The sequence below is a fragment of the Mus musculus genome, chromosome X, assembly GCF_000001635.26.
Source record: "Mus musculus strain C57BL/6J chromosome X, GRCm38.p6 C57BL/6J".
Classification (NCBI taxonomy): Eukaryota; Metazoa; Chordata; class Mammalia; order Rodentia; family Muridae; genus Mus; species Mus musculus.
Window position 1 is genome coordinate 151183200 of NC_000086.7, and position 17603 is coordinate 151200802.

The window sequence follows — 17603 nt, forward strand, 5'->3', positions numbered from 1 at the left end:
GTGTGTGTGTGTGTGTGTGAGTGTGTGTGTGTGTGTATGCTTAGATTACTATGCTACCATTTTATACAAGAAAAATGGTTACATTTAGGCTATATTATATAGTTTTGAACTTAATAGGTGATTCCAAGCCTGAGAAAACTCCAGATTTGAAGTCTGATTTTTTGTAAACTTTTTTGCTTTTCCACATTTCTATTTTGTTGAATACAGAAGAGATAGCTTGTTCACTGCAGCATATCTTTTCAGCAATGCCAACATGGTTTATTACTGGAAAATCTTTTAAAAATACATTATGTTTCTGCCTTCCTGAATTGAGTCTCCTTGAGAAAACATTTAATGTTTCGTCAGTATTGTTGAATAGTGCCTTATTTTTATTAACGATTTTTACATTTATTTGCTTATTTATTTGTATATGGAACTAGGTATGCATTTATCATGAAGTCATCAGTCAGTTCTTTCCTTCCCTAGTCTCTCAGGATTGAGCTCAGGTTGTCAGACTTGGCAGCAGGCACCTTTACTGAAAAGCCACCTCAATGGCCTTGAATAGTGCTTTAATGCAGTGCTGCCCTAGGGGATATTAAGAAGTGGAAAATAAAAGCTTTTATCTATTGATTATTGTATTGTGCCAGGCACTGTGCTAAGTACTTTATATGCATTTTAATACTAGTCCAGTGAGATTCACAAATGAAATTAAAAAATGAGTGTGGTCAAGTTATTGCCTGGAAGGGACTTGATTCCATGAGGAAAACAAGTGAAAAGGAGGAAAAGGAGCTGCTATTGGATCCATGAGGAAGAGATCAGAACATGGATGTTCTTTACCTGGTTTAAAAAGATTTATCATTATCAGGAGGAGGAGTATTTTGTGCCATTAGGACCAAATCCAGCATCTTCTGTATGTTAGGCAAATGCACCACCACAGAGCTATACCCTTGACCTAGAACTCAATTTTCTTATTCATTATTTGTCCTTAAGTTATAGTTATTACTCTTGTTATTGGTTCTCAACCTTCCTAATGCTATATGACCCTTTAATACAGTTCCTTATGTTGTGGTGACCCTCAACCTTAAAACTATTTTGTTGCTACTTTGTAACTATAACTTTGCTACTCTTATAAATCTTAATGTAACTATATGATAAGCAGGTTATCTGATATGTGACCCCTGTGAAAGGGTTGTTCGACTCTCTCAAATGGGTTTTGACCTATAGACTGAGAACCACTGTTTTAAAACAAGAACCTAGCCAGGTGGTGGTGGTGGCGGCGGCGGCGCACGCCTTTAATCCCAGCACTTGGGAGGCAGAGGCAGGCGGATTTCTGAGTTCGAGACCAGCCTGGTCTACAAAGTGAGTTTCAGGACAGCCAGGGCTACACAGAGAAACCCTGTCTCAAAACAAAAAAACAAAACAAAAAAAACAAACAAAAAACAAAAAACCCAAGAACTTTTTAAAATAAAGGGATATTTTATTATAGCCAGAAATAGAAGGAAAACCCCACAAAGATGGGAGTGAGAGGGCAGTATAGTTTTTTAAAACATATTTGATATTACAATGGTTTTGAGTTTAGTAAAAAAATTGTTAAGATTTCTTGTTTGTTTGTTTTGAGACATGAATCCTAGGCTGGCCTTGAAAGTCTGATCTTTCTGCTTCTGCCTACCAAGTGTTGGGATTACAGGTATGTATCACTACACTAAGCTCTAAATGTGTGAGCCAACAACCTTCCCTCCCTCTCCCCTTCCTTCCTCCTTTCTCCTTCCTTTCCTCTCACGTCCTATTACTGAGCCATTTCTCGGTCTCTCCTTATTTTGTTTTGAGATAGGATTTTGTTAAGTTTCTGAGTGGACTTGAACCCACTCTGGTAGCCTTTGGATTTGTGCTCTTCATTCTTGAGCCTACCAAGTGACTGCTATTACAGGCCTGTATCCTGAGCCAGATCTGCTTTTGTTTTTTGAGACTAGGGTTTTTTGGTTTTTTTTTTTTTTTTTTTTTTTTTTGGTTTTTCAAGACAGGGTTTCTCTGTATAGCCCTGGCTGTCCTGGAGCTCACTTTGTAGACCATGCTGGCCTCGAACTCAGAAATCTGCCTGCCTCTGCCTCTGCCTCCAGAGTGCTGGGATTAAAGGCGTGCGCCACCTTGCCCGGCCGAGACTAGGTATTTTATGTATCCCAGGTTGGCTTTGAATTTGAGGTCTTCCTGCCTTAACCAGGATAAAAATTTAAAACTATTTTATGTGTATGAGTGTTTTTACCAGCATGTATGTCTTTGTGACACTTGTGTGTGTATCTGGTGCCAATGGAGGCCAGAAGGGAGCATTGGTCCTCTGGAAAAGCAGCCAGTTCTCTTAACCACTGAGCCATCTCTCCAGCTCAGTCTTTTTAAAGTACTAAACATTTATATATTTATGTATTTATTTATTGTTTTTATTTATGTATTTATTTATTGTGCACATATGTACTTGGGCCATAGCGCTCATTGAGACATCAGAAGAGTTGCAGGAGTTGATTCTACTTCCTTTATGTAAGTCCTAGGGATTTAATTTGTCAAACAAGCCATTTTGTTGGTCTACCATGTCTGGTTTTATATGTACTGTATATCAAACCCAGGGCTTCCGCAGTTTTACAGACAAATTTTGGTGTCATGGGGTAATTCTGTTTAACTTTTTAGAGAACAACCATACAATGTTCCATGTTTAGCTACACCATTTTACATTTCTACCAGCAATGAATGAGGGATCTGCTTTTTCCACATCTTTGTTAATGCCAGTTACAGTATTTTCTTATTGTAGTCATCCTCTTAGGTATGAAGTAGTATTTCATTTTAGTTTGATTTGTATTTCCAAAATGAGTAATATTGTGTTTATTGGGCAATACTCTCTTATCTGCACAGGACCTAAGTTCCTAGTACATGGCTAAAACTATAGTACTGAATCCTATAAAAGTGTAAGTTTTCCTATTCCTATGTACACGTACATAAGATAAAGTTTAAGAGGTAAGGTAGACCAATAATTAGAACAATTATAACAAAATGCTTTATTTCAACTGTACCATTATATTTAAAGCTGACTGCTGCTGGTAAAATGGATCAATGGAAAGAGGTGCTTGCTATACAAGTCTGGTGGCCTGAATTTGATCCCCAGCCAGAATCTATGTAAAATTGGAAGTAAAGAATGCCACAAAACTCACTAAACTTTTATTTGTAAGAGAAAATGCCTGAATTATTGAAGACCTAAGTTGTGATTTGAATTCTGTGGCAGTTTTATGAGGGTGAAATATTACCACTACTTTTTTGTTTGTTCATATGTTTGTTTTGAGATAGGGTCTACGTAGCCCAGAGTACCTATAACTTCACAGTCTTTCTATCTCAGCTTCTCAGGCACTGAGATTATAGATAAACACCTTCATATCTTCATATAGTTATTACCATAAAAATATGCTTGTGGTGGTTCAAATGAGACATCCCTTATAAGTCTTAGACATTTGAATACTTGGACCAGTTGGTGACTATTTGGGGACAATTAGGAGGCCTTGCTGGAGGGGCGGGTTTGGAGGGTTCAGGAGCCTTGCACTATTTCGAGTTTGTTCTCTATGCTTCCTGTTTGAGATGTAAGCCCTCAGCTGCTGCTCCAGCCAACATGCCTGCTACTTGCTGCCATGCTGCCTCGCCTTGATGGAATCTTATTCCTCTGGAACAGTAAGCCCAAAATAAATGCTTTCTTTTTTAAAGTTGCCTTGGTTGTGATCTTTTATAATAGCAATAGAAAAGAAACAAAGGCAGAGTTGGTGCCAGGGACTGCACTATTGCTGTGATAGACCTGACCATGTAATTTTTTTTGTTTGTTTGTTTTTGAGGAATGTGGAAGACTTTGGACCTTTGGACTAGAAAATTGGTTGAATGCTATAAGCATAGCTTAATGCTCAATCCTAGTAGGACCTTGGAAGCCAGTAGTGCTGAGAGCTGTGCTGACCTCAGAAGCCCAGCTCAAAAAGTTTCAAAGGGGAAAAATAATAGGAACTGGGATAGAGATCATTCTTGTATCTCTTGCAGAGAGCTGGGTTCAGTTCCCAGCACCATCATGGCAGCTTATAGCTTTCTATAACTCCAGTTAAAGGGGATCCACAACCGTCTTCTGGTCTTTGTAGTCTCTAGGTGCATATATAGTATGCATATATATATATGCAGACAAAACATTCATACACATAAAGTAAAAATCAACAAATATTCAAAAACGTAGTGGACTAATTTCTTTGAGGGAAGACATTTCAAGTTAACCTGTTGTGGTTATAAGTAATCACTCTTATGGAGGCCTATAGTGAAAGAGAGCAATTGGGGTAGAAATAAACACAAAATGTACACTTTGAAGAGAACACCACAGCCAAGGCTTGTGCTGGAAGAGCTAGGGTGATTAAGGCAAGGCCTGATCTGCATTGGGGAAAAGGGAATGGCTAGCTTTCTACCTTGTATGAAGAAAAGGCCTAAAGAATTTTCTGTTCTTGAAAAGGAACAAGTCAAAGCAGCTAGGAATATGATTGAAGGGCACCAGAGTTCACCCCAAGTGACTTCTGGCTTCTGGTACATGAAGGATGCAGGAGTAAAGGGGTTGTGGAATCTTCTGTAGTCTTTCTTTCCTGTGTCCTAAGAATGTGCATGAGGCTAAAACAAAAAAGTAGACGGAGAGATGGCTTATCAGTTAAGAGTACTTGCTGCTCTTGTAGAGCGCAGGGCTTGGAAAGCCACTGAGACCAGACATATGGCAGGGGTGTCCCTGAACAGAGAGGCCATTATGTGAAGCTGTGAGTGTGAAGTCTGGGATTGCCTTGGAGACCCTAGGATGTTGGAGATGCCAGAATCTGAGATATCTGCTAAGAAGAGTTGCATGCTGCATGCAGGGAATCTAAGATGCCTGAGAGAGGTGGGGGAGGTGTGCTGCAGTTAGTAAAGCTAGAAGGTAGGGTCATCTAAGCCCTTTGACATAGAGTTACAGGATTTGGAATTTGCCCTACTGGGCTTGGGTTTGCTTTAGGCCAACATATATTTAATATACTTTCTTTGCTCCCTTTCAGAATGGTAATGTATATTCTGTACCATTGTATGTTGGAAGTATGTAATTTGTTTTTTGATTTTACAAGGGTTACAATTAAGAGATTGCCTTGAGTCTCAGAAAAAACTTTAGACTTTAAAACTGAGCTGAGACTGTGAAAGACTATGGGGACTTTTGAAATAGGACTAAATACATTTGCTCCATAAAACTGTGGAGTCCAGGGAGTAGGATGCTGTGGTTTGAATGAGTTGTCCTCCATAAGTCTTGAGCATTTGAATACTTGATCCCCAGTTGGTGGCTATTTGTAGGAGGATTAAGAGCTGTGACTTTGGAGGAAGTATGCCACTGGAGTGGACTTTTAGGGTTCAAAAGACTCCTCCATATCTAGTCTGCTGCCTCCTGCTACACTGCCCCACCATAACAGATTCTTATCTTTGGAACCCAAAGAAACCCATTCCACATAAGTTGTCTTGATTGTGGTACTTTATCACAGCAGTAGAAAAATACGGCAATGCTATAATAAATTTATACAAATGGAGTACTTTTGCTTCTTCTTTGAATTTTTTCTTTTAACTTTTATTACATTATTTACATGTGTGTGCACTAGCACATACTATGGAGGCCAGAGGACAACTTTGGGACTCAGTTCTCTCCTTCTACCATGTGGATCCTGGGGATTGAACTCAGATTGTTAGGCTTGGTGGCAAGTACCTTTACCGCTCACCCATCACATCCATGCCCCACCCCCTTGTTTGCATGTGGATTTTTTTTCTGAAGTATCACCCCATAGCCGATGCTAAACTTGCAGTCCTCCTGCCTTAGCCTTCCAATGACTGGGATTTAGGTGTTTTCTACCATGTCCGGCTTTATTCCCAGCCTTTTCTATTAGGTTTGGACTGTAGGTTCCTGAATGTGACTGAAACTATGAAAGTAAAACTACAGAGAAGAGAGACTTTGCTGCATGTTCTTTAGAAATAGTCAAACCCTTTACCCGTTTTGAGGGCGTAGAGTGCTGATGACTGACCACAGGGTCTTGAACATGTTAAGCTGTGTATTTTAAAAATCGGTTTGCCTTTTCATGTATTATTTGTCTGCTTGTTTTATTTGTTTGTTAAAACAGGGTCTCACCAAGTAGCTCTGGCTGGCCTAGAGCTCTCTATGTAGACCAGGCTGGTCTTAAACTCACAGAGATCTGTTGCATCTTATTTGCATATATTTCCTTCTACTTTATGGGTTGTCCTCACTTCTTTAGTGATATTCTTTGAGGTACACAAGTGTAACATTTTATGAGATAGTTTCTTCCTGCCCCCCCGCCCCCTTACTGACTTGTAGACATGCTCCGTTGCTTTTAAATATCCTGTGTATGGATATTTTATCTGCATGTCTGTCTGTACCATGTACATGCCTGGTGTCCGAGGAGGCCAAAGAGGGAACTGGATTCCCAGGACTTGGGGTTTCAGACTCCAGTAAGCTGCCAAGTGGATGCTGGGAGTTGAGCCTGTGTCCTCTGGAATAGTAGCCAGTGCGTTTAACCAGTGAGCCATCTCTCCAGCCCCTGGTTTCTTTTTCTAGATACATTCCTACTGTGTAACTCAGACTGGTCTTTATTTAGTTTTGGCAGATTGTCAACTCATGGTTGGCCTGCTGGAGCCTCCTGTCAGTTTTTTCTTCAGTTGACACTATGTTTGGTTGTTACAGCTGGGAAAGTTTGCCTGGTCTAGGATAACCAAGATTTATTCTGGTGTTTTCTTCTAAGAGCTTTATAGTTTTAGTTCTTATCTTAAGTCTGTGGTCTACTCTGAAGTAATTTCTGTGTGTGATATGGGATGTGGATCCAATTTTACTGTTACACATATTGACTTGAGTTACCCAGTACCTTCAGCTGAAAATGCAGTTTACTCATTAAATAGTTTTAGTTTCTTTGTTGAAAAATCACCTGACAAGAAATGTTAAGGCTTACTTTTAGCCCTTCATTAATTTTTCTCATTGATCTGTTTCCATTGTTATTCTGTTACTAATTTCTAATTTAATTATTTTCCTTAGCAGGCCTGCTTTCTTTCTTTTCTTCTTCCCTCTGCTCATATAGCCCAGGCTATTAGTCTTTAACCCTCTATATAGAGAAATTACGTTGAATACCTTATCTTGTATCCATGTCTCAAGTTTTGAGATTGTAGGCCTGCATCCTCCTGCCCAGTTAATGTGGTACTGGGCCTCAGACTCAGGGCTTCCTTCATGCTAGCTAAGCACACTACCAACTGACTACATCCCCTAGTTGAATTATTTTGTTGTAGAAGACAACATTTGATTGATGCCTTTTTTATTGCATAGCATGTGATGTAGTTGAGAGATGCCTATCTGTGCTTGAAACAAATTCATTTTTGCTCTCCTTAAAGAGTATGTTTTACAGATGTCAGCTAGGTAAGGTTGTTTGTTACTGTTGTCCAAATATTGTTATCGAAGTATCTGGTCCTCTCTTTAGCTTGTTAGGTTTTATATCATGTAATTTGGGGGCATGTGATGGTTAAATATATGTGTGTATAGGCTTATAATTGTTTCCTTGTAAAATATCCTTTTGCCTCTATTATTTGATATCAGCAAATTGGGCTTTTAACAATATATTAGAGCATGGATAAGATTTTAGGGTTTGGTGGGTTAGAGAGATGCCCAAATGGTTGAGAACTGGCTGCTTTTGCAGAGGACCTGGTTCAGCTACATGGCAACTTATCATCATCTGTAACTGCAGTTCCAGAGGATCTGATGCTTCTTCTGGCCTCTGGCACAAAGCATGCACATTGTGTACATGGAGACAAAACAATTATACACATAAAATAATTTTTTTTTTAAAAATCATGATTTCAGAGTTTTGGGGCTAGAGAGCTGGCTTAGTGTTAAGAGCACTTGTTGCTCTTGCAGAGGACCTGGATTTAGTTCCTAGCACCCACATGGTACTCACAACCATTTACAACTTTGCTTACAGGGTATCTGATGGTATCTTCTGACCTCTACTGGTACCAGGCAAAATACTCATATAATTTAAAAAGTCAAATGTTTTTAGAGTATTAAAATGATTTCCGAGGGCTGTGCTGAGGATCGAATTCAGGGCCTCTCACATGCTAGGCCATTGCTCTATTTCAGAATTACAACCCGGCCCTTTTCAACTTTCAATTTTAGGACAGGGTCTTGCTATATTGTCCTGGCTGGTCTTACAGTTTGATCCTTTTGCTTCAGCCTCTGGGTAGCTAGGATTACAAGAAATGGACCAGAGATTTCATTTAGAATGGTTGAAAAAAAACAGGGTCCTGTCTATCCCAGGCTGACCTTGCATTCAGGGTTATTTAGCAGCATCTTTCTGTACATGGGCATGTCGGCATGTGCCACCATGCCCAGCAAAATTTGACGGTTCTCTCTCTCTCTCTCTCTCTCTCTCTCTCTCTCTCTCTCTCTCTCTCTCTCTCTCTCTCTCTCTCTCTCTCTCTTTTTCGAGACAGGGTTTCTCTGTGTAGCCCTGGCTGTCCTGGAACTCACTTTGTAGACCAGGCTGGCCTTGAACTCAGAAATCCGCCTGCCTCTGCCTCCCAAGTGCTGGGATTAAAGGCGTGCGCCACCACGCCCGGCTGGTTCTTTCTTTTTATTTGCTTGTTTTTATAGAGTCTCATGTAGCTGAAGGTGGCTTGAACTTTTGATTCCCGCTGCCTTCACCTCGGAGTGCTGGCTCTATCACATTTTTTCCCCTTTGAGACAGGCTCTGGCTGTCCTAGAATTAGCTCTGTAGACCAGACTGGTCTCTGTCTGAGTGCTGGGGTTAAAGGTGTGCACCACCACTGTCCGGATAGAATTTCAGTTTTTAAAAGAAATGCTACACTCCAAAAACAATGTGAGGTTTTTGTTAAGAATCATATAACTTTACCTATTTCTGGCTGTTTAGAAGCCTGTCTTCTAGAATTCTGGCCTTGAGGTTTCTGTATAAATGACCTTTGGTTAGGTGAAGTGAATAAGTATCATTATTCTTACTTTAAAAATACCTCACTCAAAATGTTAGCATTTGGGGAATGTGGGTAAAGGTTGTACTATATTCTTTATATATTCTTGCAAGTTATTTCCCCAGGTTAAAATTATTTCAAAATAAGTAGTTAGTGGGAAAAGCTCTCAGGCCGCTGAGATGGCTTCCTGGGTAAAGGTGCTTGCTACCAAATCTGATGACCTGAGTCTGATCCTTTTGCCCACATGGTAAAAAGAAGAGAACTCCTGAAAGTTGTCTCTGAGCTCCATGTAAGCCCCATAGTGGGCCACTGCAAGTGTGCACATGCACAGAATAAGTAAATAAATATAAAAAAGAAAAAAAAACTCTACCTATTTTCACTTGTAGGAAATAGCAATCTTATTAAGTGATATTGATCTGGCAATGTAACCAGATAGACCACTTTATGAACTCTTAGTTTCATTCTTTTTTTTAAATTTTTTTCCATTTTTTATTAGGTATTTAGCTCATTTACATTTCCAATGCTATACCAAAAGTCCCCCATACCCACCCACCCCCACTCCCCTACCCACCCACTCCCCCTTTTTGGCCCTGGTGTTCCCCTGTACTGGGGCATATAAAGTTTGCATGTCCAATGGGCCTCTCTTTCCAGTGATGGCCGACTAGGCCATCTTTTTTTTTTTTTTTTAAAGATATATATGATGAGTACACTGTTGCTGTCTTCAGACACACCAGAAGAGGGCATCAGATCCCATTATAGATGGTTGTGAGCCACCATGTGGTTGCTGGGAATTGAACTTAGGACCTCTGGAAGAGCAGTCAGTGCTCTTAACTGCTGAGCCATCTCTCCAGCCCTCTTAGTTTCATTCTTAGCTCTAGTATTAAACATAGATGTCTTTAATAGCACACTCTTGCTGGTCAATTTCTAAATGTTCCAATTGGACTCTTAATTATTCATAAGTAATGTTGGATTTATACTTCCATAAAGGTTGGAAATGGCAATAACCTCCTGCACCATAGTAAATCATGAATGTAGTCCTCCTGAGATTTTGTTTTTGAGATGCCCCAACTTCATCTTTTGCATATGAATATTCAATTGTCCTAGCATCAGTTGTTGGAAAGACTATTCTCTCCTTGCTACGTTTTCTTAAAATTATTTGACCATCAATACATGGATTTATTTTTAGACTATTTTCATTTCATTTTTTTTGTGTATCTTCCCTTATGGCAGTACTTTACTGTTTTGTTTTTGTTTAGGTTTGTTTTATTATACTGGAAATACTGCCTTAATAATGTAGTTTTTATTTTTTGAGACAGGGTCTCATGTAGCCCAGGCTGGCCTCAAACTCACTGTGTAGCCTAAGATGACCTTTAACCTTGTTTCCCCTATCTCCACCTTCAGAGTGCTAAGATTATAGATGTGTGCTTCCAAGCCTGGTTTATATAATGCCATGGATCTTACACAGGGCTTTGTCATGCTAGAACAGCATTGAACCTTCTGAACTACATTCTCAACCCAATAAATTAGCAGTGGCATTGACCTCTGGTCTTTACATGTTAACTCAAGGCTCACAGGAACACATGTGTATTTACAGGCATAGAACATGTGCATGCACATGCACACACAGATACACACACATACCCCACATTATCAAAGTCAAAAAATATTAACTATTTACAAAAGTTAGTGAAGGATTCTGACAACATAATATGTAGAACATGCCAAGTTTACATTACAACCCACATTATATAAGGGCCAGCATTTTCTTTTCTTTTTCCATTTTACTATATTATTTTTTGTTTGTGTTGTTTTTTAAGACAGGGTTTTGTTTGTTTGTTTGTTTGTGTATATGTGTGTAGCCTTGGCTGTCCTCAAACTCTTTCTGTAGAACAGGATGGCCTCAAACTCACAGAGATCTGCTTGCTTCTGCCTCCTGAGAGCTGGGATTAAAAGTGTGTGCCACCACTGCCCAGCAATTTTTATTTTACTTTATTTTATTTATTTATTTATTTATTTATTTATTTATTTATTTTTGGTTTTCCAAGACAGGGTTTCTCTGTATAGCCCTGGCTGCCCTGGAACTCATTTTGTAGACCAGGCTGGCCTCGAACTAGGAAATCTGCCTGCGTCTGCCTCCAGAGTGCTGGGATTAAAGGTGTGCGCCACCACGCCCGGCTTATTTTTATTTTTTAATTATATATTTTCTTTATTTACATTTCAAATGTTATCCCTTTTCCTTGTCTTCCCCCTGAAAACACCCTATCCCCTCCTACTCTCCCCCTGCTCCCCAACCCACCCACTCCTGCTTCCTGGCCCTGGCATTCCCCTATACTGGGGCATGGAGCCTTCACAGGATCAAGGGTCTCTCCTCCCATTGATGACTGACTAGGCCATCCTCTGCTACATATGCAGCTAGAGCCATGAGTCCCACCATGTGTTTTCTTTGATTGGTGGTTTAGTCCCAGGGTTCTCTGGGGGTACTGGTTAGTTTATATTGTTGTTCCTCCTATGGGGCTGCAAACCCCTTCAGCTCCTTGGGTACTTTCTCTAGCTACTTCATTGGGGACCCTGTGCTCCATCCAATGGGTGACTGTGAGCATCCACTTCTGTATTTGCCAGGCACTGGCAGAGCCTCTCAGGAGACAGCTATATCAGGCTCCTGTCAGCAAGCTCTTGTTGGCATCCACAATAGTGTGTGTTTTGGTGGTTGTTTATGGGATGGATCCTCAGGTGGGACAGTCTCTGGATGGTCATTTCTTCAGTCTCTGCTTCACACTTTATCTCTGTAACTCCTATGGGTATTTTGTTCCCCCTTCTAAGAACGACTGAAGTATCTACACTTTGGTTTTCCTTCTTCTTGAGTTTCAAGTGTTCTGCGAATTGTATCTTGGGTATTCTGAGCTTTTGGGCTATCCATTTATCAGTGAGTGCATATCATGTGTGTTCTTTTGTGATTGGGTTACCTCACTCTGGATGATATCTTCCAGATCCATCCATTTGTCTAAGAATTTCATAAATTCATTGTTTTTAATAGCTGAATAGTACTTCATTGTATAAATGTACCACGTTTTCTGTGTCCATTCTTCTGTTTAGGGACATCTGGATTCTTTCCAGCTTCTGGTTATTATAAATAAGGCTGCTATGAACATAGTGGATCATGTGTCCTTATTACATATTGGAGCATCTTCTGGGTATATGCCCAGGAATGGTATTGCTGGATCTTCCGGTAGAACTATGTCCAATTTTCTGAGGAACCGCCAAACTGATTTCCAGAGTGGTTGTACCAGCTTGCAGTCCCACCAGCAATGGAGGAGTGTTCCTCTTTCTCCACATCTTCACCAGCATGGGCTGTCACCTGAGGTTTTTTTTTTTTTTGTTTTTGTTTTTTGTTTTTTCGAGACAGGGTTTCTCTGTATAGCCCTGGCTGTCCTGGAGCTCACTTTGTAGACCAGGCTGGCCTCGAACTCAGAAATCCGCCTGCCTCTGCCTCCCGAGTGCTGGGATTAAAGGCATGCGCCACCACGCCCGGCAGTCACCTGAGTTTTTGATCTTAGCCTTTTTGACTGGTGTGAGGTGGTAGTCTCAATATGTAATTTTGCCTGGTGTGAAACTTGCTGTGTAGATCAGGATAGCCTCAAACTCATAGAGATCCATCTGTCTCTGCCTAACAAGTGATGAGATTAAAGGCATGGGACACCATGCCCAACCCAACATTTAATTTCTTTATGATAACATTCTAACTGGAGTGAGATTGTGTAGTTTTAATAGATATTTCATTGATTGCTGAGGATATCAAAATTTCTTTTTCATGTATTTGCCATTTGTATTCATTTGAAAACTGTCCACACTAGCCCATTTATTAATTGGATGCTTTAGATTTTTGGGTATTTTTGTAGTTCTTTATGTATTCTAGGTATTACTCTACTGTATGATGTGTTATTGGTAAAGATTTCTTTTTCTGGTTTTGTAGGTTGTCTCTTCGACCTGGCGATTGTTTCCTTTGCTGGGCAGAGCTTTTTAATTTCATGCAATGTCATTTATAAATTCTTGGATTATTTCTTGTGTTATTGAGCTCCTTTTCAGAAAGTGCATGCCTATGCCTGTGCCTGTATCTTAACCTGTCTTCTTCAATTGCTCACTACCTTTTTAGAGAGAGGGTCTTACTATGTAGACCTGGTTACCTAGTAACTATGTAGACAAGGCAGAGATCTGCCTGTCTCTGCCTTCAAAGCTCTTGAATTAAAGCTATGGGCCACCACACCCAGCCTTCCACCCTATATTTTGAGACACTGAACCTGAAGCTTACTGATTTGGCTAGGCTAGCTAGCCAGCTCATCCTAAGGATTCTCCTGTCTCTGGCTCCTCAACACTGGAATTACAAGCATACATTATTGCACCTGGATTTTCCAAGGGTGCTGAGGATCTAAATGTAGGCGTTCATGCTTGCCAAGTAAGCATTTTACTAGCAGGCCCATCTCCACAGCCTTCTGAAATATTTTAATTTGAAAAATCTCAAAACATGTAAAAAAAAAAGGAGCAAAGTAGTACATTGAAACTTTGTAAGCTTTTTACCTGTATTCCTAATTAGTAGTGTTGTAGCTGCTTTCTTTATATCACAGAAGATGGCAATATAGTAAGTACGTTCAAAGCCAGCCTGGTCTACATAGTTCAAGGCAGCCAGGACTAAATAGTAAGACCCTGTCTCAAAAATATGGTGAGCAATTAAAGAATTCAATGCACACCAACTTTTATTTTCCATATGTACATGAATAAAAATAGGTATGTTTCTTTTGTGATTCTTAGGTGATTCTCTACCTTCAGCTTACAGAGTAACTAGGACTATAGGTGCATTCCATTGCACTCAGCTGGATAGGACAATTTCTATAATGAATATAAACTGTCAGCTTAAGATGATGAAATTGCTTTGGGAATGGATTGAAGTGATGATAGGCCCAGCAAGATGGCTCAGTGTATAAAGTGCTTACTAGGCAGACAGCTAGAGATTAGTCCCAGGAACTCATATGAAAGTAGGAGAGCGCTATCTCACACAAATAATAAAATATTGTAAGAGGTGAAGATAGCACAACATTGTGAATAATGCATTAATGCTATGGGGCACTACATGTAAAATAGTTAAAATAGTAAACTTGATTCTACATATATTTGACCACAAACTAAAGAAACTAGTATCAGGTGAATTCAGAATCTTAGGCAAAATTCTTCTGGAAAACATGTGGTATTTTTACTCAACTTATGTATGGCTAAGTGTATTTAGGATTTGGGCACCTGTATTGAATTTGGGCGATTGTGATGAGCTGAGAACTAGGTTTCTGCATATGAAGACATATTGAACTGTATGCATGGCTCCAGCTGCACATGTAGCAGAGGATGGCCTTGTCTGGCATCAGCTGAGGGGAGGCCCGTGGTCCTGTGAAGGCTTGATGCTCCAGTGTAGGGGAATGCCAGGACAGTGAAATGGGAGTAGGTGGGTGGGTGGGGGAGCACCCTCATAGAAGCAGGGGGAGGGAGGATGGAATAGGGGGTTTGCAGAAGGGAAACCAGGAAAGGGGATAACATTTGAAATGTAAATAAAGAAAATATCCAATAAAAAAGAGCTGTATGCAAAGTGGTTTACTAGTCAGTGTAGCTATATTAAAAATGATAACGCATACTTAGTCCCTGCTATCTTAGTTGCTAAGTTGTACAGCAACAAGAATAAACTTTTTATTAAGAAAGTTTAAATCCCGTGACTTGTTTTTTCCTTAATGATTTCTGTTGTATGATTTTAAAACTATCTCTTTTCCATTCTTCAGGTTGCTATGGGAATATATGACCATATAAAAGGAAGTACATTCTGAAAATTCTCATACCTGAGATGTAAGTAGACTGAAGAGTGAAACAAGAACAAATTTAGTGCCAACCTTAGTTACAATGGCCACTGATTCTGGGGAGCCAGCTAGCACAGAAGATTCTGAGAAGCCTGATGGAGTTTCCTTTGAAAACAGGGCTGCCCGGGCTGTTGCCCCTCTGACTGTAGAAGCGAGAATAAAGGAAAAATACAGTACCTTTTCTGCTTCCGGGGAAAACATCGAAAGAAAGAGGTTTTTCCGAAAGAGTGTTGAGATGACAGAAGATGACAAAGTTGCCGAATCTTCCCGCAGAGATGAAAGAAAAGCTGCAACAAATATTTCAAGAGTAGATAAAGTTCCTACAAATGTGCTAAGAGGTGGGCAAGAAGTTAAATATGAGCAATGTTCAAAGGCAACCTCAGAATCCTCAAAAGATTGCTTCAAGGAGAAAACTGAAAAGGAAATGGAAGAAGAAGCAGAAATGAAGGCTGTTGCAACTTCCCCTAGTGGCAGGTTCCTGAAATTCGATATAGAGCTGGGAAGAGGAGCATTTAAAACGGTATATAAAGGATTGGACACTGAGACATGGGTTGAAGTTGCTTGGTGTGAGCTACAGGTGCGTATATAATTTTCTTGGCTTTATGAATTTCAAATTTAGCTACCGGGACTGCGAGAATGATCCGGATGAAGACGTAAAGAGCCCTTCTACCATCACTGAGAAATTATGCTCTTGTTAGGAATATATGCCAAGCTTTTTAAAAATTATCTTCCCCTCACTGTTCTATTTTTCTTCCTCTTCCTCCTCCTCTTCTTTTGTGGCAACACTGAGGATGGAATCAGGAGCCTTTTCAAGCTAGACAGTCTACCATTGAGATATATTTCCATGCCAGTTTTGCCTTTAACTTAATTTTGCAGTGCAGGGAATCAACTCAGAGCCTTATATAAGTATCTTGCCAATGAATTATACCCCTTCCTCTCCTCTATTCATTCATTCATTTATGTATATTCTGATGCTAGAGATCAACTTTTGGGTCTTGTATGTGCTGGGCAAGTAGTCTACGAGTGAGCTATAAAAATACCCAGCCTTTGGTAATAAAACTAATTTTTGCTTTCCATTTATCATTTATTTTGATACACGATATATAGCCCAATCTGGCCCTGAATTCTCTCTGTAGCCTAGGCTGGGTTCAGACTGGTGGTCTTTCTGTCTCAGTCCCTCTAGTTTCTCTCTAGTCATAGTAGGACTTGTCTCTCTAGTCACAGGCACTTGCCATCTTTGCTTTCCTTTCCTGCATTAAGAACAAAAAGTCTGTGTTGTGTCATTCTTTGGGAAAAATTTTTTATTAGCTTTAGGAAATTCCCCCAATTCTCACTAACATCTCATTTTAAGAATTGAGTGTATATATCTTGTCTGATTGTTACACTCCATATTTAAATGTATGATAGGAATGTATTTAGTATGAGATCTACCTTTATTTTTTTCTTACAAAAATGTGAAATTCATCGATATTTTTACAAACAGGAAAGAGACTTTTTGACTCTTTGAAAACTTCTTTTGCTATTCTATCCTCATACCTTTGAAATTACAGCTAAGTGGAATCAGCAGAATCTGCAGATGCTAGCGAGTCAGCTCAAGCAGACAGTTTTATGTAGTACTATTAACAAAGGAGGGGTAGAACAGCATCAGATATAAAGTATTAGAATGACAATAGTTTCAGCTAGATACAGGTCAAATATAAGGAGACCTCAGCCAACTCATGAAAAAAGTATCAGCATTCATATGGGATGCTTAAAATTAAGATTGGGATTTGGAATCTGGCTCAGTTTGGTACAGTACTTGCCCTAGCATGCATGAGCAAAGCTTTGGGTTCAATCTTAGCACTACATATACTGAGGATAGTGGTACATGTCTGTAATTCTAGTACTTGGGAGGTGACAACAGGAAGATCCGAAGTTCAAGGTCCTTCTTGACTATATGTAACCTGGGCTACATGAGACACTTCCTCAAAACAAGAACAAAAAATCCCAATAACAATAACAACAACAACAAAAAACCCCTAAATCACAAAATTAGGATTGACTAAAGATAGCCACTACAGATAGGTTGTTGTTTAAATTCTAATGGTGCCTATAAAATATCGCAGATTCCACCCATTATAAAGTTATATTGTTTGCTATTTGGGTAGACTAAAATTTAATCTTAAGAGTTTGGTATAGGAAGATTATTATATTTTATTTGAGATAAGGTCTGATATATTTCAGGTTAGCCCCAACTTCACTATGTAGCTGAGAATGATCTTCAACTTCTGAGTTTCCTGCCTCCACTTCCAAGTGCTGAGATTGCAGGCATGTACCACCATGCCCAGTCTACTTGATTTTCAGGGGCTGAACTTCTCTGCCAGCAGAGCTACACCTCTAGACCTGGACCTCCTTGAAGTTGTACCTAGACATCTAGCAACTCCAGCTAGAGTCTGTGAACTAAAGATGCTACTGAAAATCAAAACAAAGCAAAACCACCAGCAAGAGAAAATAGGCACAATAGACTATAGCAGGTTAACATGTTGAGTGAGCATTGTATGTGTATTTTTATTATAGTAGTGATTATTATATTATTATATTTAAGATAATGTAGAAGTAGAAGAAGTAACCGAAAATTCATGGTTAAGGGTTAAGCATTAATTAACCCCAGCATTTAGGAGATTGAGGCAGAAAAATATTGAATTAGATGCTAGATCTTATTTCTTA

General features: G+C 39.6%; 1 protein-coding gene across 10 annotated transcripts in view; it reads left to right on the forward strand.

The window, feature by feature from the left end:
• Positions 1-17603, forward strand: part of Wnk3 (WNK lysine deficient protein kinase 3) — a 151418-nt gene that overhangs the window by 14423 nt on the left and 119392 nt on the right. For 7 of the 10 annotated variants that reach the window (XM_006528871.4, XM_006528870.4, XM_006528872.4 and 4 more), the window contains one exon: positions 14823-15474. In XM_006528871.4, the coding sequence (XP_006528934.1) occupies positions 14941-15474 (534 nt within the window). In that variant the 5' untranslated portion in view covers positions 14823-14940. Of the gene's footprint in view, positions 1-2093; positions 3682-14822; positions 15475-17603 lie in introns of those variants that run through there. The other 3 variants (NM_001271678.1, NM_001271679.1, XM_011247829.3) reach the window with 2 other exon arrangements.